The following is a 22,329-nucleotide window of genomic DNA, read 5'->3' on the forward strand; positions in this document are numbered from 1 at the left end:
TTGTAAGTTACGGGTTACCATACCCATTTGCAGGGGTTACAATCCCCATTAGTCACTGAGTGCTTAAGGACGCATTTCCCTTGTTTCGGCCTCAGTGCTTTTCGGCCTCCTTCATAGCGCCCATTTTGTGTTCCTACACTATATCCAAAATCTGAGATCAACGGGATGAATTTCATTTCATGATATAGCAAAGACATAAATAGTTGTAAGCATACAGGTACTTTAAATTTAAGCTTTGAATTTAATATTTTTTATTTATTAAATGATTTTAAGGATTTATTTTAAATAATTTAAACCAAGTTTAAATGGACCCTATTTAATTATCAACCTTGTGTTTGACTTATAAAGTATTACAGTCAAAGGTCATGTAATTAATTCTGCTTTATTACAAGTAGTAGGGCAACAGGCATTCTTTTTTTTGCTCTATAATAATAATATAATCACGCATATAAAAATAAGTTTTTCCCCGAAATTAAGCAGCTACGAGGTGACTAGTATCATTTTAATATTTACAGTAATCACCGAGAGTGGTGAAACACTTTTAACCCCCAACGAGAGGTCCACTTAATTAATTTGGGTATGTTTGAGCATCCCGTTTCTAGGCTAGCACAAGCTAGGTAATTTAAGATATTTTAATTTTTAATTTTTACATACCTTATTTCAGTCTTTAACAAGCTATTTGACGTAAGTAGTTTTAATGTTTTTTTACTCAGAAATACCTCTCTGATTATTTTTTGAATCTTCATGAATCTTGTTCCACGATTTCATATATTTAATTTCTGATTACGTTCCTTTTTTTTAATAACCATAATTCGTAAAGTAAGCAAGAATAATGTTTGTAGTGTTTTTTTGTACTGATTTTGCGTTAATACTTGTACATGCTTATTTCTTTATTTTCCCTTGCACGTAAATGTGATGTACAGTGACGTACATAGAGTCTGAGCACTGAAGCTGTCACATCTAGCCATTTTTCTTTTTTCTTTTGCATTCTATCCCAAAGTTGGATTTCTTTTACATCGTTATCTATGAGATTGTTTATTTAAATAAGAGCTACGTGACTTCCAGACGGCAAACTGGTTTATTTTATGTGTTTTTCTAAAATAGGAGCTAGGTCAAGCTAGCCAACGAGCGGCGCAAAATTTAGGGTCCTCTGAGCCAACGAGCCATGACCAAGGTCCTCTGAGTGAAATATCTCATGACCATTTTCGAGTGTTCTTTGGGTTACATTCCCACCACTCATCTTTGGACGGCCTATGTTCAAACCCCCTCTCAGGCAGTGCGAAGCCTATCAGCAGTCATGGAAGATCTAACCGCTCCATTATAATTATTTATCCCCGTTTTGATTTATAATTATTGGTTTATTGCATTTTACATTTCATTAAATAATTTAAATTTGAGTGCGAAGAGTCGTTAATTTATCATTTTGTTTGCAGAGAACATTTAAATAATAAATATTAGTTAATTATATTAAACATCAGAGTGGTATTCGCTGAAATTTCTTAATTTATCAAATATTTAATATTTTTAAATTCATTCGTTCCTACGGATGGTTGATCTGTTGGGGTTTTCATCCCCGATCATTTAAAATTCCGCCAAGGGAATACCACCCTTAGGCCCTGTGTCACTCTGGGACTGAGGCTCTGTTTCGCCTTCGGGCAAACAGCAAATTTGACTGTCTTCTCCATCGCCTGACTGTGCAGGGCTGAGTCCCAATGCCTTCGGCTTCTTATGGAAAGACTATTTTCAGGGGTACGCAAATCCCCACCTGTCATAACTGGCATCCGACGGACCATATTCCGGTTCCGACCCAGTGTTTTCGGCCCGCCTCACAGCGCCCATGTTTAGAGTTTTGTCACGTGACATCATGTCCAACATCTGAGATCAATTTTCCTAATTACATCATTCACCGTTAAGGGTAATTTAATTAATTATAATACAACTTCGATTTGATCAAAATATTTATTTGTAAGTAGTAGGATACAGGCGGACCTGGTACTAGTTCTACTGAGCAGTGTAAGTGTAGTTTTTCTTTATTTTCCCTATATGCTCCGCATTCAAGCGGGGGAGTATGTGCCGGAAATTAGGCATTTCGTCACCTTTTTTTAATTTTTTCTATAATTTTAAAATTTTTGGGGTTTCTTATTTTTTAAATTTATCTGGTTGTTAATGGGGGTGATTTACTTTTTGTTAGGCCGGTGTACGCCACGGATTTAAACTTTGTGCCAGTGGACCGAAGCCCCTTCCCAGGGGGCCAATCTGATATTTTGCTGTCTAATGTGGACATGGTCAGCCCGGTTGAAATTTCTCTCGCCTGCAGTCACGTCCCGAGTTTGTAATTTTAATTCCCTGCATGACCAAAACTGCTTTGAGCAGCTCCTGGGCTGCAAGCTGCTACCTTGTAGAGGCCTGCTGAGAAAAGCATGTCTCGTCACGAAGCAGTCTCCAGTGGAGCTGCGTTCCCACCTTAGTGGCTATTTCTGCCCCTCCTTCCTCTCTCTCCTCCTCACTTTAGTTCTGAGAAATTAAGCTAAGAGCAGTGACCGGACGGGACGATGACCTGATGCAAAAACCTTCTCCCGGGTCCGACAGACACATCCCTGACATCTAGCAGAGGAAAAAGTAACCGCGGGCCTGGTCGCCAGCGTGCAGAGCTTACCCTCATGACACCTGGTGGCAAGTCTGCTCACCACCTCAAGTAGTTCTCCCTTACGCCGCTAGAAAGCAGCGTCGCGGTGCCATAAGGCACTATGCTTTCCTCTCGCGGCCCGGAGAAGTCGATTGTTCGTTGCTTTCGTTTCGGTCCGGTAGAGAGCGCGCATGTCGTGTTGTTGTCACGCCTGCCTCGGACTCCTTCGGAAATTTTCGGCTTAGAACCGAACCTACCCCCTCCTTTGACCCGGGGCATTACCGCCCGATTTAATTAGGTGCTTTGTCCGATTGCGAGGACTCAGCCCTCTGACCTCGGCTACTGACCACGTCTCCTCTACGTTCTCTGCGCGAAGAGGCTTTTTGCGGGAACGGTGATTTTCGTGTGCACGAGAATGTATTCAGCTTGCTTAAGGGATGTGATCCCGTTTGTACAGTAGCCAGGCAGAGGTAGTTTTTAGAAAAGTCGTGCGTAGTTAAATTTTTTATTTATTCTTATTTAATTCAAAAAAATTCCAGTTTTGTCCGCGCATCCTGACTTCTCGGTCTGCGGCATCCTGATGTCGGCGCGGGACACCTAGTGAGCTCCGAACTCTACACCCTGGTTGACAGGGTCGAAGTGCTGGAGAGACAAATTGCTCCCAGCTCGTGGTCCTGCACCTCCACTGCGGGTCACGTTAGAAGAGAGGATACCGAGACCCGACGTTATTTTTTGAAGACCCGGGTGGTAATGTGAAATCAACATCCCCCCTCCCACCTTCTAGCTACGAACTACATTAATCGAATGAATAGCCTACCAGCGAACAGTGCTTTCCTCAAGAATATGTAGAGTCAATAAAACTAATCATCGATGTAATAATTGGAAAAATCAAATTTGGTGCGATTTTTAAATTTTTGATTATGTAATAATATTTTGTTAAGGTGTTATGTGTATTGTTTTAAATTATTCTGGGGCGCCCCCTTTAACTTGTTAATTACTAAGATTTTTATTGTCAGGTTTGAATAATACGAACACAAAATTCCATAATAATAAACTAGGAACCTATAGACCAAGCTACTTGTGTAGTGTTAATTTATTATGAATATACCTTTTTCCCGTAAACGATTGACCAGCTCCCCAGTTTCTTGTATCAGGGAGTTCCAAATTGTCTTGTTCTCCACCTCGTGCCACCTCTGGTCAATAAACTTATTTTTCTTATATTTCTTACCTAGCAAGTTTCCAAGTCTCTTTTTAATTAATTCAAAATAATTCAATTTTGAGGCACGAGGGGCGTGTCAATACTAGACAGAGTCCAGCCAGAACCTTTACAGACATAGTCCACCTCTTCTTGACAGAGTTTCTGGATAACGTTTTTTAACAGTTTGCTTCACATCGTTAGAACTGTAAATTACTGCAGCCGATGTCTTGAATACACACTTCTTCACTTTGTCATCGAACGGATATGGCTTTCCATATATACAGTCCAACCACAAGTTATATTTCAAAGGTCCATTTGTTGCTACATCATCAGTAAGCTGATTGATTAGCTTCTGTCTGATATCGTCAAGAAAATTATAAATGTCTTTCGTCTCACTAAACGTATTTAGATAATAGTAGTCTTTCAACGTTCCACGAAATGCAGACTGTGCCAAGTAGAAGCCATTATCGTTCACTTGTAATGCTCCGAACACAGTAATAGGTTTAGTTCCATGTTCAGACGTCATAACAATCGGTTGCTGGGCATCTGTTTTTTTGGTTGTACGCTCACGAGCCTTCAACCTAAACCGAGGAGTCGAAATGTCGGCAGGTAGTTCAGCAGTAGGAGCACAGACTCCACCTTTACATTTTTTCGCATGATGTCACAAACTGTCAATTCGAGTAAACCATTTAAGACACTCATCACAGCGAAACTTCATGCGAGAAGGATTCTTCGTGCATTTGCTCCGCTCATGTCTTCGTGCATCATGGGAAAATGCGAACGACGTATCACAGTAGCTGCAAGGATACCGTGGTGATGAAGACAATCCTTTCAGACCTGATCCAGATAAGGGCGTTGCAACAGTAGTATCATTTCCAGGCATTCTCTTATGCACATCGATGCATCGTTGTTGCGCCGAAACCTTTACTTTCTGCCGCACAGCAGGACCTTTGCATGCCTTCATGTGCGTTTTCATATTATCTTTTCTGGCAAACTGCTTATGACATTTCTCACAAACAAACATTTTACGATATAGGTTCTTGGCACATTCGCTCCTCTCGTGTCGTCGAGCATTGCTGTTGTTTGAGAAAATCTTGTCGCAGTAACAGCACCGGTGTTCGCTAGTTGTCAAATCAGCATCCATTGAAGTCTCCATCGAGGTCGTATCGTCGATCGTCGTGGTTTCCTGCACATCCAGATCTGTAGTCATTAAGCTATCTTCTGCTGGTGGTATCACATCTGTTGATATCTCCTCCAATGTTGACATCGACGTTGCCAACAGGATCTGCTCCACCATTGTCGTCGCTGACGACAAGGTTCCCGTAGACGAAGGTACAGCGTCCATCGAGTTCGATGTTACAGTCGGTAAAGATGCCATTGAGTTCTCAAGAACAGGTAATTACGCGACTTATGCACCAGATAAAATAATCTAGGTGATCCTTACACCGTCGACGACAGTAACAAACTGAGCGACCTGCTGTCTTGGACTCGCTTATATACATGCACCAGATGGAATAAAACGCTAGTCAAATCAAGAACAATTTACTATAATACTAGAGTCAAAACAACATTAACAATAGAAGCACCATCAAAAAAAGGCAACACATTTGGAAGCACCGATAACGAAAAGGCAGCACATTTGGAAGCACCGACAACAAAAAAGGCAGCACATTTGGAAGCACCGACAACGAAAATGCAGCACATTTGGAAGCACCGACAACGAAAAGGCAACACATTTGAAAGCACCGACAACGAAAAGGCAGCACATTTGGAAGCACCATCATCGAAAAGGCAGCACATTTGGTAGCACCATCATCGAAAAGGCAGCACATTTGGAAGCACCGACAACGAAAAGGCAGCACATTTGGAAGCACCGACAACGGAAAAGCAGCACATTTGAAAGCACCGACAACGAAAAGGCAGCACATTTGGAAGCACCGACAACGAAAATGCAGCACATTTGGAAGCACCGACAACGAAAAGGCAGCACATTTGAAAGCACTGACAACGAAAAGGCAGCACATTTGGAAGCACCATCATCGAAAAGGCAGCACATTTGGAAGCACCATCATCGAAAAGGCAGCACATTTGGAAGCACCGACAACGAAAAGGCAGCACATTTGGAAGCACCGACAACGAAAAAGCAGCACATTTGGAAGCACCGAGAACGAAAAGGCAGCACATTTGGAAGCACCGACAACGAAAAGGCAGCACATTTGGAAGTACCGACATCGAAAAGGCAGCACATTTGGAAGCACCGACATCGAAAAGGCAGTACATTTGGAAGCTTCGACATCGAAAAGGCAGCACATTTGGAAGCATCGACATCGAAAAGGCAGCACATTTGGAAGCACCGACAACAAAAGGCAGCATCATCAACGAAAATGCAGCACATTTGTCATTGACTCCAATAATCATTGACTCCAATATTCATTGGCTCCATTAATTCGCTCGCTCCAATATTCATTGGCTCCAATATTAATCGGCTCCAATATTCTTGTGCTCCAATATTCATTGGCTCCATCAGTCATTGACACCAACAGTGTTTTGGCTCAAAATATATTTGGCTAGAATTCTTCGAGTCTAAGAGACTATGAGGTCAAATGGCTACGAGTCAAAAATGATCTAGCTGGTTACGAGTTATACATGGCAATCGAGGCTGCAGAGCTACAAAGCCTCTAGAAAACGAGTTTACGTGACTGCGAGGATAGAGGTCTACAAGTCTGCATGAGTTCTTGACTACGAAGCTACTCGTCTACAAGGCTCCAATTGCCGCATCTGTCTTCGTCGGAATTTTCTCTTTTTGCTCCAACTACATCTCCAGCATTATGTTATAAGATTATATGGCTACTTGCTTACGTAGCTTCAAGTCTACGAGGCTACTTGGATAATTAGCTATAATTCTACGAGGTCCCAAGACTTCATGACTACGCGACTTCGAGCCATGAGATTACGAGATTACGTGACTACGAATCTTCAAGTTTACCAGACTGCAAGGCTACAGATCTACGAAGCTTCTAGAACACAAATTTACGTGACTGCGTGGATACAGGAATACAAGTCTGCATGAGTTCTTGACTACGAAGCTACTCGTCTACAAGGCGCCAATTGCCACATCTGTCTTCGACAAATTTTCTCTTTTGCTACATCTGCACTATCAGCATTTTGTTATAGGATTACAAGACTACTTTCTTACGTAGCTTCAAGTCTACGAGTCTCCAATGTATCATGACTACGAGACTACGAGCCATGAGGTTACGAGACTATGCGATTGCAAGTCTTCAAGGTTACGTGATCGCGAGGCTATAGGACTACGAAGCTTCCAGAACGCATGGTTACGAGACTGCATGACTAATTGGCTGCATGGCTACGAAACTTCATGTCTCTAACTGACTACTATAGCACTATTCAGTGGTGAGAGTTAAATTATCTCATGCAAAGGTACTTGCTGCAAGTAGTTCCGCTTTTCATCATCAGATGACGTCACGTGCTGCTTGCAGGTAAATAATTTTTATTTCTTTTATGCGGGATGCGGGATGCTCACTATCGAACGCATAAGAAGGACGGCTTTGATAGTCTCCAAGGAGAAAATAGTTCCTCCTTCCTGCTAGTGTTTCTCAGATTTCTCACAGTCCGCCATCTTGGATTGTGACATCACGGCGGCCATCCTGGATAACATTGACCTTGATCTTTGACCAAAACCGCAGGAATGATTGCAATCACACGGATTAACCATCAAAATATTGATAAGAATAATCAGGAGCACACGGAGAAAACCATCATAATATTGGCAAGAATAATCAGGAGCACACGGAGAAACCCACCATAATATTGACAAAAATAATCAGATGCACACGGAGAAAAACGACTTACGTTTTCTTTGATATAATATAATTACAGGGAAAAAAATTAAAAATTAAAAAATAATAAAAATAATAAAAAATTAAAAAAAATACATAAACAGATTCTGCTAGCTTGTAAACTTATCATTGTTCAGCAATGATAGAGTTCTAGTACAAGCCAGAATTTTATGTATTTTTTTTAATTTTTTTATTATTTTTTATTATTTTTTTAATTTTTAATTTTTTTCCCCTGTAATTATATTATATCAAAGAAAACGTAAGTCGTTTTTCTCCGTGTGCTTCTGATTATTTTTGTCAATATTATGGTGGTTTTCTCCGTGTGCTCCTGATTATTCTTATCAATATATTTATTGGTAATCCGTGTGCTTGCAATCATTCCTGCGGTTTTGGTCAAAGATCAAGGTCAAGGTTATCCAGGATGGCCGCCGTGATGTCACAATCCAAGATGGCGGACCGTGAGAAATCTGAGAAGCACTAGCAGGAAGGAGGAACTTTTTTCTCCTTGGAGACTATCAAAGCCGTCCTTCTTATGCGTTCGCTAGTGAGCATCCCGCATCCCGCATAAAAGAAATAAATATTATTTACCTGCAAGCAGCACGTGACGTCATCTGATAATGAAAAGCGGAACTACTTGCAGCAAGTACCTTTGCATGAGATAATTTAACTCTCACCACTGAATAGTGCTATTGTAGTCAGTTAGAGACATGAAGTTTCGTAGCCATGCAGCCAATTAGTCATGCAGTCTCGTAACCATGCGTTCTGGAAGCTTCGTAGTCCTATAGCCTCGCGATCACGTAACCTTGAAGACTTGCAATCGCATAGTCTCGTAACCTCATGGCTCGTAGTCTCGTAGTCATGATACATTGGAGACTCGTAGACTTGAAGCTACGTAAGCAAGTAGTCTTGTAATCCTATAACATAATGCTGATGGTGCAGATGTAGCAAAAGAGAAAATTTGTCGAAGACAGATGTGGCAATTGGCGCCTTGTAGACGAGTAGCTTCGTAGTCAAGAACTCATGCAGACTTGTATTCCTGTATCCACGCAGTCACGTAAACTTGTGTTCTAGAAGCTTCGTAGATCTGTAGCCTTGCAGTCTGGTAAACTTGAAGATTCGTAGTCACGTAATCTCGTAACCTCATGGCTCGAAGTCGCGTAGACATGAAGTCTTGGGACCTCGTAGAAATGTAGCTACGTATCCAAGTAGCCTCGTAGACTTGAAGCTACATAAACAAGTAGCCATGTAATCTTATAACATAATGCTGGAGATGTAGTTGGAGCAAAAAGAGAAAATTCCGACGAAGACAGATGCGGCAATTGGAGCCTTGTAGACGAGTAGCTTCGTAGTCAAGAACTCATGCAGACTTGTAGACCTCTATCCTCGCAGTCACGTAAACTCGTTTTCTAGAGGCTTTGTAGCTCTGTAGCCTCGCATGCCATGTATAACTCGTAACCAGCTAGATCATTTTAGACTCGTAGCCATTTGGCCTCATAGTCTCTTAGACTCGAAGAATTCTAGCCAAATATATTTTGAGCCAAAAAACACTGTTGGTGTCAATGACTGATGGAGCCAATGAATATTGGAGCCCATGAATATTGCAGCCGATGAATATTGGAGCCAATGAATATTGGAGCGAGCGAATTAATGGAGCCAATTAATATTGGAGTCAATGAATATTGGAGTCAATGACAAATGTGCTGCATTTTCGTTGATGATGCTGCCTTTTGTTGTCGGTGCTTCCAAATGTGCTGCTTTTACGTTGTCGGTGCTTCCAAATGTGCTGCCTTTTCGTTGTCGGTGCTTCCAAATGTGCTGCCTTTTTGTTGTCGGTGCTTCCAAATGTGCTGCCTTTTCGATGTCGGTGCTTCCAAATGTGCTGCCTTTTCGATGTCTTTGCTTCCAAATGTGCTGCCTTTTCGATGTCGATGCTTCCAAATGTGCTGCCTTTTCGATGTCGGTGCTTCCAAATGTGCTTCCTTTTCGATGTTGGTGCTTCCAAATGTTTCTGCCTTTTCGTTGTCGGTGCTTCCAAATGTGCTGCCTTTTCGTTGTCGGTGCTTCCAAATGTGCTGCCTTTTCGTTGTCGGTGCTTCCAAATGTGCTGCCTTTTCGTTGTCGGTGCTTCCAAATGTGCTGCCTTTTAGATGATGGTGCTTCCAAATGTGCTGCCTTTTCGATGATGGTGCTTCCAAAAGTGCTGCCTTTTCGTTGTCGGTGCTTCCAAATGTGCTGCCTTTTCGTTGACGGTGCTTCCAAATGTGCTGCATTTTCGTTGTCGGTGCTTCCAAATATGCTGCCTTTTCGTTGTCGGTGCTTCCAAATGTGCTGCCTTTTCGTTATCGGTGCTTCCAAATGTGTTGCCTTTTTTTGATGGTGCTTCTATTGTTAATGTTGTTTTGACTCTAGTATTATAGTAAATTGTTCTTGATTTGACTAGCGTATTATTCCATCCGGTGCATGTATATAAGCGTGTCCTAGACAGCAGGTCGCTCAGTTTGTTACTGTCGTCGACGGTGTAAGGATCACCTAGATTATTTCATCTGGTGCATAAGTCGCGTAATTACCTGTTCTCGAGAACTCGATGGCATCTTTACCGACTTTAACATAGTACTCGATGGACGTTGTACCATCGTCTACGGGAACCATGTCGTCAGCGACGACAATGGTGGAGCAGATCCCGTTGGCAACGTCGATGTCAACATTGGAGGAGATATCAACAGATGTGATACCACCAGCAGAATATAGCTTAATGACTACAGATCTGGATGTGCAGGAAACCACGACGATCGACGATACGACCTCGATGGAGACTTCAATGGATGCTGATTTGACAACTAGCGAACACCGGTGCTGTTACTGCGACAAGATTTTCTCAAACAACAGCAATGCTCGACGACACGAGAGGAGCGAATGTGCCAAGAACCTATATCGTAAAATGTTTGTTTGTGAGAAATGTCATAAGCAGTTTGCCAGAAAAGATAATATGAAAACGCACATGAAGGCATGCAAAGGTCCTGCTGTGCGGCAGAAAGTAAAGGTTTCGGCGCAACAACGATGCATCGATGTGCATAAGAGAATGCCTGGAAATGATACTACTGTTGCAACGCCCTTATCTGGATCAGGTCTGAAAGGATCGTCTTCATCACCACGGTATCCTTGCAGCTACTGTGATACGTCGTTCGCATTTTCCCATGATGCACGAAGACATGAGTTGAGCAAATGCACGAAGAATCCTTCTCGCATGAAGTTTCGCTGTGATGAGTGTCTTAAATGGTTTACTCGAATTGACAGTTTGTGACATCATGCGAAAAAATGTAAAGGTGGAGTCTGTGCTCCTACTGCTGAACTACCTGCCGACATTTCGACTCCTCGGTTTAGGTTGAAGGCTCGTTAGCGTACAACCAAAAAAACAGATGCCCAGCAACCGATTGTTATGACGTCTGAACATGGAACTAAACCTATTACTGTGTTCGGAGCATTACAAGTGAACGATAATGGCTTCTACTTGGCACAGTCTGCATTTCGTGGAACGTTGAAAGACTACTATTATCTAAATACGTTTAGTGAGACGAAAGACATTTGTAATTTTCTTGACGATATCAGACAGAAGCTAATCAATCAGCTTACTGATGATGTAGCAACAAATGGACCTTTGAAATATAACTTGTGGTTGGACTGTATATATGGAAAGCCATATCCGTTCGATGACAAAGTGAAGAAGTGTGCATTCAAGACATCGGCTGCAGTAATTTACAGTTCTAACGATGTGAAGCAAACTGTTAAAAACGGTATCCAGAAACTCTGTCAAGAAGAGGTGGACTATGTCTGTAAAGGTTCTGGCTTGACTCTGTCTAGTATAAACCGATTGTAGCTAAGAATTAGTCATTTCACACCGCTGCGGAACTAAATGATTATAAGACTGCTGACTTTCGCAAATGATCCTGTAGTAGAATAGAAATTATGTAATAAATATTATGTTTGTAAAAGAACTTGCGGTGTTTAATTCCTCTAACCTGTTACTATTATGTTAAATTGATGTTATATTTAATTTTTTTTTGCATCGTCCTAGATCGTACCAAGGACTGGAATTGATCGATTCAATATGTTAATTAATGAATCAATTATTTAATGAAATTTAAATTTTTTTCATTAAAATTGGATAATAAATACTAATATCTAAGATGACGGTTGTACTGTCTTATAGGATGATGGTTGATTTGGAAACTATGCTTCTTTTAGGACTTTGATCATTATTTATTAAAATTATTATTTTTTACATAAAATCAAATGTTTTACATCGTCTTGGGATCAAACCAAGAACGGGAATCGATCGCATTAATCAGTATATTTATTGCTAATTTATTTAACGAATTTAGAAATTTTTCCCGAATTTCTAGCATTGAAATTACGGATTTTCAAGATGGCGGACATGACGTCATGCTAGGTGACGATATATATGCTTTGAAAAAAAAGTGGTGGGAGTCAGTCTGCCAGCAGTCACCACGGGGGAAGGATCGGTCGCCATTTTTATTTTTTTGCCCTCACCGGGTTCAAACCGAGGACTCCGGGTTCCATGTCGTTAATGTATGTTTTCTTATAAATATTTTATTAAAATTTTATTAATTTAATTTTTTATAATTTTTTAAATTTTTTTCGTTAAAATCGGATAATAAATAAAAAAGTTTAAGATGGCAGTCGTAACAGAAACTGCAACGGTGACGTCATCATTCAAAATGGCGGACAACACAGTGCAGGAATTTTCTAGAACACAATGACGTCATCCAAAATAGCGGATCCAATATGGCCGCTGTGATCTACTTGTCCCATTACGCTATGTCCCGTTACGCCCGTCCAAGATGGCGGATCCAAGATGGCGGATCAAAAATGGCCCCAGGGGTCAAGGTCAAGGTCAAAGGTCAAGGTCACAACCGTCCGAGATGGCTGCCGTGTCGTCACAATTCAATATTATTCCTAGAAATGGCTTAACTGTGGCTTGAGTTAAGGATGCTTAAGCCAGTTTTAGGAATTTTCAGCCGCTGGGATTTTTAAGGACTAAAAACGGGAATTTTTCCCTCGAAACGGGAAATTTTTCCCTTGAAAAGAGAAATTTTTAATTTGTTAAATTTTTTGAGATTTTTCGGTGGAACTTTTTCCCACAGAAATGGAAATTTTGGCGAATTTTGAGGAATTTTGGGCAAATTTTGCCCAATTTTGGCGGATTTTGGCGATTTTTGAGGATCAAATTCAAGGTCAAAGTCAAAGGTCAAGATCACAACCATCCAAGATGGCCGCCGTGACGACAGAATCCAAGATGGCGGACACCGGCACCGGCACCACGCGCCTGGCGCCTGATCTCGGACATACTATCCTATACTACTCACTAAATCTCACTTACCATCGTCAGTGGCTAGCACTTGTTCGAAATCATGAACGGGCGGCAGAGAAGCACACCCGAAACCAAAACAGACAAAACTTGAAGAATTGAAATGAAGAATACTTTACGTTAAATAAAAATGAAGAGAAAAAGGGAATTATATTCTCTGATGACGTGACTACATCTCGAACCGACAGTTTCCAGCCAATCCTTCAAACGGGAAAGAACAAGAAGCGGAGAGAAAGGTCCGGTCAAGTCCGCGCACAAGAGCCAGCCGTGGGAGAGAGTTGCCGTGCCTAGTTAAATGGGGCACTCCGAGGCAGTAAAAGGGGACACGATGGAGACCGAAAATCTGAAAGTGGGTGTATCCTGGATACGCATGATATGGAAAACGGGGGGAGGGGGGGGAGACATAAAGTGGCAGCGGTCTGCAAAGTGACGCTGCACGGCGAACTTAGTAACTAGAGGAGGCTCTAGCACACAGTAGTTGAAAATGCCAGTAGATGGCGCCCAGAACTCAGAAGTAAGCGTTGGGAGGGAGAAGGGGGTGGTGTCATAAGTTAGATGCCCCAAAAGGTAGCGCTCATGGCAGGGGAAACAAAAATTATAGGGACCATATTTTAGTTGATCAAGTGTCCGACATGTGTTGCACCGATCCCACGTCAAGGGCAGCGGCCAATGAGTCAGTGTTATACGTATAGGCCAAGCGTCTACGGACCACGAGACCAGGTCATGAACAATGTCAGACGTATAGACAAGAAATTTCCTAAACTCAAGACCATCTTCATCGATAGTTAATATAACATATTTCAACCAGTCAAAAGAAACCAGTCAACCAGCCAGACCTAAAGTATCATAAAATCAATTACAATCCATTAGAAGAACTGATCATGTTTTACGCTCAAAAGAGGACCAAGAATAACTGAAAAATATTTAATCAAGACAAAGAGGTTTTGGACTATTAAATATTCAGATCTACTACAGCACTACTACAGATTTAACTACGCGCATTTAACGAAACGACACACATTCAACAAAAGAAAAGAACACACTCGACGCACAGTACACACTGACCACACACTGAACACGCAGTACCCACACACACAGGACGCATAGTACACACAGTACACATACTGAACACACAGTACACACACAGGGAACGCAGTACACACATTACACACATAGTAAACACAATACACACAGCACACACACTGGGAACGCAGTACACACATTACACACATAGTAAACAATACACACAGCACTCACACTAACCGCACAGTACACGCACACACAAACACAGGAGCCGCATTTGACTAAAAGGAAGTATATTCGGACAAAAATTCAAAATAGTGTAAAACACGTCATGAATTGGATACAATCTCATGAGTAGCATACGTTAATATGACTTGACTACGGGACATTTAACAAAAAGGACGTACATGTTCACGTACATGTACATGTACATGTACATTCAACTCAATAGGAAGCGATAGAGAATTTATGATAGGATATAATGCCTCCAACAGTTTTTTTGGCTCCAACAGTAATTGGCTCCAAAAGTATTTGGCCCCAAAAGTATTTGGCTCCAAAATGTCTTAGGCCTAGCTGCTATTTGACAACTAGTCTAGGAGGCTACGAAGCTATGAGACGGCTACAGGACTACAAGACGACAGGTCTAAGAGGCTACATGATTCTTAACTGTCTTTGGCTGCATTCAGCGACGAGAGATAATTTATCTCATGCAAAATAACTTTTTTGCAAGTACTCCCGATTCTTACCAACAGATATCGTCACTTTTTTTGTTGAAGAAATATTATTTATTTATTTATTTTATGTGGGATGCGGGATGCTCACTATTAATCGCAAAAGAAGGAAAGCTCTGCTAGACATCAAGGAAAAGAAAATTTGTCTTTCATTATAGTTTTTCTCAACCGTCGTAACACACATTATTGGACTGATAATTTTTTTTTTAATCCCGCATGTTAAAAATATTGTAACTGCTGATTTAGTAGCAGAAATTCACTTATTAAATGTAACTCTGAATAAAATTGTATGACTCATTGAGTAAAAAATATTTCATGAAGAGATCGATTTCTCACAAATAACCATAAGCACTCTGAGAACATAAACAAATTTCTATCCAGGAATAATCAGGAGTACTTGGAGAAAAACAACAATAGACAGTGATGTGTACATATTTCTACCAAAATAAGTTAAAAAAAAAAAAAAGACAACAATGCTTAAACTTTAGCTTGCTTTGTATGGGCTTCGTGAGTCGCCGCACAACTGGAACCAAATATTCAATAAGTTTGCAAAATAAAACAGCCTAAGCAGTGATGCACTTGTCAAAGGAACGCATTAACTAAGAGCCTTTAACAGGGTAGTATTATAAATTATTTGCTTCCAAATTCCCTTGCCTTTTTTCTCACGATTTTAAATAAGTTCATAAAATATCCTTTAATTATTGTTAATAAAAGACGTTTTCTTATAAACAAGCCCTTTTTTAAAGTTTTTTTATGAACTTGAAGGCAAATTTTTATGTCAGTCCTAGTATGTACTGAGAGGATAAAATCATGTGGTTTACAGTTTTGGATTAACAATTCTTATGTAGCCTTCTTAAAACTCTTAATTTTTTTGTACATCATTAATTAAATCAATAACAATTAGTTTTTTTCTTCATAAATATTGAAACCTTGGTTTTTCAGGACTTGGAAAATCTAAATTTTTATTGATTTAATGAATGACATACTGAATATCAAGAACCTTGAATCGAAGGCTACATACGAACGTCCAACCCAAAACTGTATACCATATTATGTCTTGCTTCCTGAATATTCCATGACTGAAATAAATTTGGCCTTTAAGTACATAAAAACAATAATTATTAATAAGGATATATTTAGTATAAAAAACCTATTATAAACAATTAAGTTAGGTAATATAATGAATATTTAAAATAATGTGAAAAAACACAACATATCATAAGCGAAATAGTTAAAAATACTACCCATTTAAAGGGTAAATTCGGAAACAGCCTGCATTTCATATCCGAGGAACCGAAGAAATTGATGGATACTGTGAGTGAGAATTGATGCAGCAATATTATTATTTTCTTGAAGAAATTATCCATGGTATAATTACAAAAACTGTGTGAAGATTTTTTTTTAATGTTACTTTACTAATAATCTTTTTAGCGGACTGATTGTGTAAATAAATGACCTAAACAGAGTTCAGTCAAGTATACTTTTAAGGAAATTTTATAACACTCAAATATTTAAAACGTGCCAAGAGTGTTTGAGATGAATATAATAACCTTTTATTTTAATCATCCTTCCTGTCACCTAATCATATCATTCAAAGAACAACTTTTGAGGAAATCAAAAATTAATGTTTGGGTTTATGTTCCTTTTTCGACTACATGCGTGAACTAACCAAGTAACTACTGTAACTATCTTGATTCAGCCACGTATTCTGGTTTGCATTAAAAAAATAAACTAAAGAAAAAAATAGGAAGAGAGAGTGAAATAAAGACTGACTCGCTCTGAACAATGATCACATGATATCAGCGCATTCATGCTGGCTAGTTCGGTGTTCGCCTTAGTACCGCGGATGTCGTTGCTGTTGCTTCCTGGAGAAATGGCTGTATGTGCATTGGTAGTGACCTTCGCGGATGTGGGGTCTAGCCTGCAGGCCATTGAATCATTGGCATTTGTCTGGGAACGTACACTTATCATTCTGGCTTCTATCAACATTCAGACGTGTGGGTGCACCCTTCTTCGGTGTAAAATAATGATTTGCACAGAAAATATTAATAGTGAACTAATTTAATCATAACTTATAAAATAACACCTAATACAGGTTTTAAGCAAGCACTAAGTACCAAGAAGTTCGGGAAAGGTAGCGAATAAGCACTGCATTGTTTGGATAAAACCGTAACCTAACTCGCGGACCGTATTCCATATCGTGTCCAAACAGAATCCCAATAAGGAAACAATTCAGCAACCTTTTTTAATAAACGGTTCCCTGCGTGAGGCTAGCAACTGGTTTCAACGCGTTCCAGCGTACGTTTCGCAGCTATCGATACAATTGTTAAGGCAAAAATACTAGAGATAGCAGCACCATAGCAAAAAAAAGAACCTTCTTCTCATTTTCTCATAACTATATAAGTTGCACTTATTTCTTGCTAATACTATTAAAGCAAGCAAAATGTATTCCAGGACAGTTTCACTATCATAAAGTTTCATTTGGCATATCAACACGATTGGTACGTCCCCCGATGATCAAAAAATTAATACATACGAGTTAATGGCGCCAGACGCGGGTCCACCATCTGGACGAAATCAAAGAATTTGGGCAGCATATGGGTCACTGATAGGCCACCAAACTCCGTTCCCTATAAATAAGGGACTGGTCGTGTCCTATCGTGCTAAAAGGAATACGGTTAGGGTACAGTTGCAGCATATTCAACACTTAAACCCTTATTTTAGTGTCTAGTAATACCGTTCTGAGTGCTATTTTCCCCCGAGGATGTCCGTCTGTTGTCGGCGTGTTCCTGGCCGCTGACAAACTGTCCTCGGACTGCCCCAGGAACTGATTTGTCCATAGACAGTGATGGTCGGTGCGTGTCTCCGAGTCTCAGATCGCAACAGACGTGGTCGTACTAGAGGCTGTATGTGTCAATTAAGAGCTGGTTCCTCGACAGGAGGCAAATAACATGTTCAAGCACAACAAATGGTCTTCAACCCATATAACATTATGCTCATTAGCCATTTCCATGTGCTGGTCTGTGCCAAATAAATGTGAATTTTGAGTTTTTGTTTACATCTTGCTTCATTGTGTATATGTTTCTATTATGTCGCTGACTTAGTTTTGTAACTTTTATTCCAATTTTTGTGCAAAAATCGTTATTTCTAGGGCCGTTATTTTCACTACCCTTCGTCATTTTTTATCCAAGTAATTTTTTTTTTCCTTCTGAGTTTACAGTGCTGTAGCTTCACTATTTTTTGTGATGTATGTTTATTTGTTTGAAATTTACTGTACACCGATTCGACTAAGGATTTCTATTAAATTAATTTATGTTGTAGTTTCGTTTACTATTTTTGCTGACTCATGTAATGAATGAAAAAAAAATAGTTTTTCTTCAATTAATTAAATGTCATCCTACGTGCAATGTTTTTTTCCAACGAATATTATATTTTCTGTTTCTTAATATGATATTATGTTACTCTGACTTGGCTTTGCGGGCTTGCTCAGTCAGGTGAGAAAAAACTTAAACGAAAATTTGGCAAGTTAATTAGACTGAGTAATCCTTTTTTTATTCAATTCAAGACTGTGCAAGTGAGCCTAAGTGTTATGAAAATCTTTATTGCCGCGGGTGGTGTCAATTAAGTCCTGCTATAAAAATCACCACAGACTCAGGCGTGAGTGTGTTTCAGCCTGTTGGCAGTGTCGCGAACCAACACTGTTCCTGGCAGTTGTTTCAGAACGAAGACTTCTTGACGCTCTCCGAGTCCATGGTGCAGATGATCATGTGTCGCAACTTGGAGGTTCCGGAAGTGCGCAAGTTCGAGTCCATGTTGAACTGGGCGCGCCACAAGATCAAAACAAAAACGTCCTCCAAGATGGATGCCAAACTCGAGTTCAAGTGTATTATGGAGCGCCTGTCCCGCGATCTCAAGCTCTACAGGATATCGCCTCAAGAGCTAATAAAGGCTTGTATACATGTTTTCACTAAACTTGACTTTGCTTACGATGGTTTTTAAGACCTTTATGGCGGTATTCCAAGACATTCGGGTAAAGTAGCGAAAAAACACTACCTTGTTGGGATACAACTGTAACCTAACTCGCAGACCGTATTCCAGAACATGTCCGAACCCAATCCCTGTTAGGTAACAAAAAAGCACCCGTTTTAATAAACTGGGCCCTGCTAGAGGCTAGAAACTAATTTCAGTGCATTCTAGCGGACGTTTGTCAACCATCGATACATTTGCTACGCCAAATATCCTACAGATAGCAGCACTATCGTGCGAATTAAATTGTGCAATTTTAATTTTCTCAAGTACTTTAAAGTCGTGATTATTTATTTTTTTAAACTCTTTTATTAGCTTCGCCTGTATATATCTATGTAACGGAATCTTTTAATGTGATTTTCACCCCCTTCAAAGCGTCGGATTAATTTGAAACTTTGCACACCGATGACAATGCAATAATTTAAATAGTTTGTCCCATTATTCTTACAAGGATCTTCAGAATTAGCGATTTTTTATATCCGATACCCAATAGTGTCTTTGTGCTAAGTACCAAGGCGCGTGCTAAGACATGCGTATGGCTTAATTTTAGAGGCAAGCATATGACTACTGGCAGAATTACCTAGGGAGTTTTGTTAATTTAAAAAAAATTATAGTTCAAAAGAATTGTCCTATTATTATCACGCTTTTATTAGTTTCGCATGTATGTATGAATGATCATTCCATTCAATTTTCACCCACTTTCCGACGTCGAAATGTCTTGAAATTTTTCGTACGCATAAATAACCTCTGACAATAAAATATTTTGATAACTTAAGACCTTAGTGTTAAGGGGGAGTGGAGGATCAGAGGGCCTAAAAACCACTCATTTAGAGCTATGGTTAAGAACCAGGCTTTTTGTGTATCCATGAGGTCAAGGCATGGTGGGAATTTGCCTTAGGATCAACTGTTACCCTTGGGGGGGGGGGGGTGTTAAAAACCCAAAATTTCTACAATTTTAAAACCTAATGCTTTTTCAATTTGGGGTGTTTCTTATCCAAATGGTCGGGTTATTTTGGAAAATTGGCCCGGGTCAGGGAGGATAATGCTCCTAAAATTAGAAAATTTTAAATGTATATTCTTTTCGATTTATAGTTTTTCCGAGGTCGTGTTATGGTTAAAAATGTGCCAGGACTTAGTCTTTCTACCCCTCGGAAAAGGAGGGGGGCATAATGCCCCTAAGTTTCTAAAATATATTATTTTTTATTTAAAGTGTTTCTGAGGTCGGGTCATGGTGGAAAATGTGCCCGGTGTTCGTTAATGGCAATACGGGTACTATATCTGAAATTATCTGGCCACTATTCTGCCGTGATCATAAATCCGTATTGAATTCGGTACAAATGGTGTACATATAATTAAACCAATAGTCATTCAGTTTTCAGCGAAATAAAGCTATGTTACTGCTGAAAGGCGAATGTTGCCATTAATTCTGAGTTGAGCATTTACGGTGCATAAAATGTAAGGCTACACTTTAGATTATGCAGTTGTTTATTTAAGATCGCGTTTCTTTGCAGCCGGACAGACTTATGTAGGTAGCTCTTAGTCGTGTAAAGTCACTGGATGGTCTCCAAGTAGAACAACTTGATTGCTCTAAGATAACAAGAAAAGTTCCATGTTATATTGACGCATTAGCTTAAATGACTATATTACGATAACATTAGTGGCTACTGCAGTTCAAGAATCCAGAGGGACAACTTGCTAGGTGGATTGAACAGATACAGCAATATGATTTTCGGATAGATCACAGGAAAGGCCGAATTCACAGCAATGCTGATGCCCTCCCGAAGGCCATGCAAAATAGACTGTAACCATTGCAATAGGGCAGAGAAAAATGAGGGTATTGAAGATATTCGGCGAACAACGATAATTAACAGGGAAGAAAAATGGGATAGTGCCAGCTTGAAGGCAGCACAGCAGCAAGATCCTGACCTGGCACCTATCATAAGCTGGTTAGAGAGTGGTGCTGGATGTCCAAAATGGCATAAAATCTTCAGTGACCAAAGGGCGGTGAAAGCTTACTGGGCAAAGTGGGATTCCTTGAGAATTGTGGATGGGCTACTAATGATGGCATGGTAGAGTCCGAATGGAAAAGTAGTTACCTTGCAACTACTCCTTCCAAAGAGTCTAGTGGCAGAGGTGTTGAAGTAAATTCATGATGGTACCTCTGGTGGTCATCTAGGGGTGAACAAAACTCTAGCCAAGACCCGTCAACGCTTCTATTGGTTGAGGTGTCGCCAGGATGTGGATGCTTGGTGTAGACAATGCAAAGCATGCTCGGCTAAAAAAGGGCCACAACACCGGAGTCATGGGAAAATGAGGGAATACAATGTAGGGGCCCCCTTTGAGAGGATAGCCATCGACATCGCTGGACCATTTCCCAAGACTAAAGATGGTAACCGGTATATTCTGGTAGCAATGGATTATTTCATCAAGTGGCCAGAGGCTTATGCACTTCCTAATCAAGAAGCTTTCACAGTTGCAGATACAATAGTCAACAACTTAATTTGCAAATTTGGAGTACCAATGGAGCTCCACTTAGACCAAGGCCACAATTTTGAGTCGACAATATTTCAGGAGGTGTGTCGGTTACTGGGAATAAATAAAACCAGGACAACGGCCCTACATCCTCAGTCCGATGGCATGGTGAAGAGGTTCAACAGAACTCTAGAGGAACACCTTGCCAAAGTTGTGGCCGAGCATCAACAGTATTGGGATCAACACATCCAGTTGTTCCTAATGGCATATATATCTTCCATCCATGACTCCACTGGGCAGACCGCTGCGAGTATTGTGTTTGGACAGGAGTTGAGGCTGCCCTGTTATGTCAAGTTCGGTCGTCCGCGCAAGGAGCCGACCAGCACAACTGAATATGTAAATCATCTAGAGGAGCGAATGTCACTTGTACACGAGGAGGCCCGCAGGAAACTTTGATTAGCGACAAATCGAATGAAGACTAGGTATGACCTGAAAGCCAATTCATCCGGATTACAGAAGGGTGATTTAGTGTGGTTGTATAGCCCGCAACGAAGAAAGGGGAGGTGCCCTAAACTTCAAGCATCATGGGAAGGCCCCTATGAGGTCTTAAGTGCCTAAATGATGTGGTTTACAGGATCCAGAGAGGAAAGAGGGGACGTATGAAAGTGGTACATTTGGACAGCTTGAGGGAATATGCAGGAAGGGATGCGTTACCTATTCTGGACGAACAGGTTTAAGGAGGGGGCAATGTTACGAATGTGAGCAAGGCCGGGACACGTGCAGGTGCAGAGCTGGCTGGCGGCTGCCGCAACATGAGATGCACCGCGCGCTTCTGGAAGATAACAAGGATTTTCGCTTCCCCCCTCCTACCAACCACTCCCCGCGCGGCGCCCTGCCTTTGACACGTAACTGACACCGGACAGCTGGGAGTTACGCGAGCCGCAGACACGTGTGTCGAGAGATTTCTACCGTCGTGTCGACGCGGAATGACGCGACGGGCCCTGGCC

At 40.7% G+C, this 22,329-nt stretch overlaps 1 protein-coding gene across 1 annotated transcript in view; it reads left to right on the top strand.

Moving 5' to 3' along the window:
* The window catches only part of LOC134531566 (uncharacterized), a 506,394-nt gene that overhangs the window by 449,243 nt on the left and 34,822 nt on the right, over nt 1-22,329 (top strand). The window contains exon 12 of the mRNA XM_063367273.1: nt 18,536-18,772. Within this exon, the coding sequence (XP_063223343.1) occupies nt 18,536-18,772 (237 nt within the window). The remainder of the gene's footprint in view (nt 1-18,535; nt 18,773-22,329) is intronic.

The sequence above is a fragment of the Bacillus rossius genome, chromosome 5 (assembly GCF_032445375.1).
Source record: "Bacillus rossius redtenbacheri isolate Brsri chromosome 5, Brsri_v3, whole genome shotgun sequence".
NCBI lineage: Eukaryota > Metazoa > Arthropoda > Insecta > Phasmatodea > Bacillidae > Bacillus > Bacillus rossius.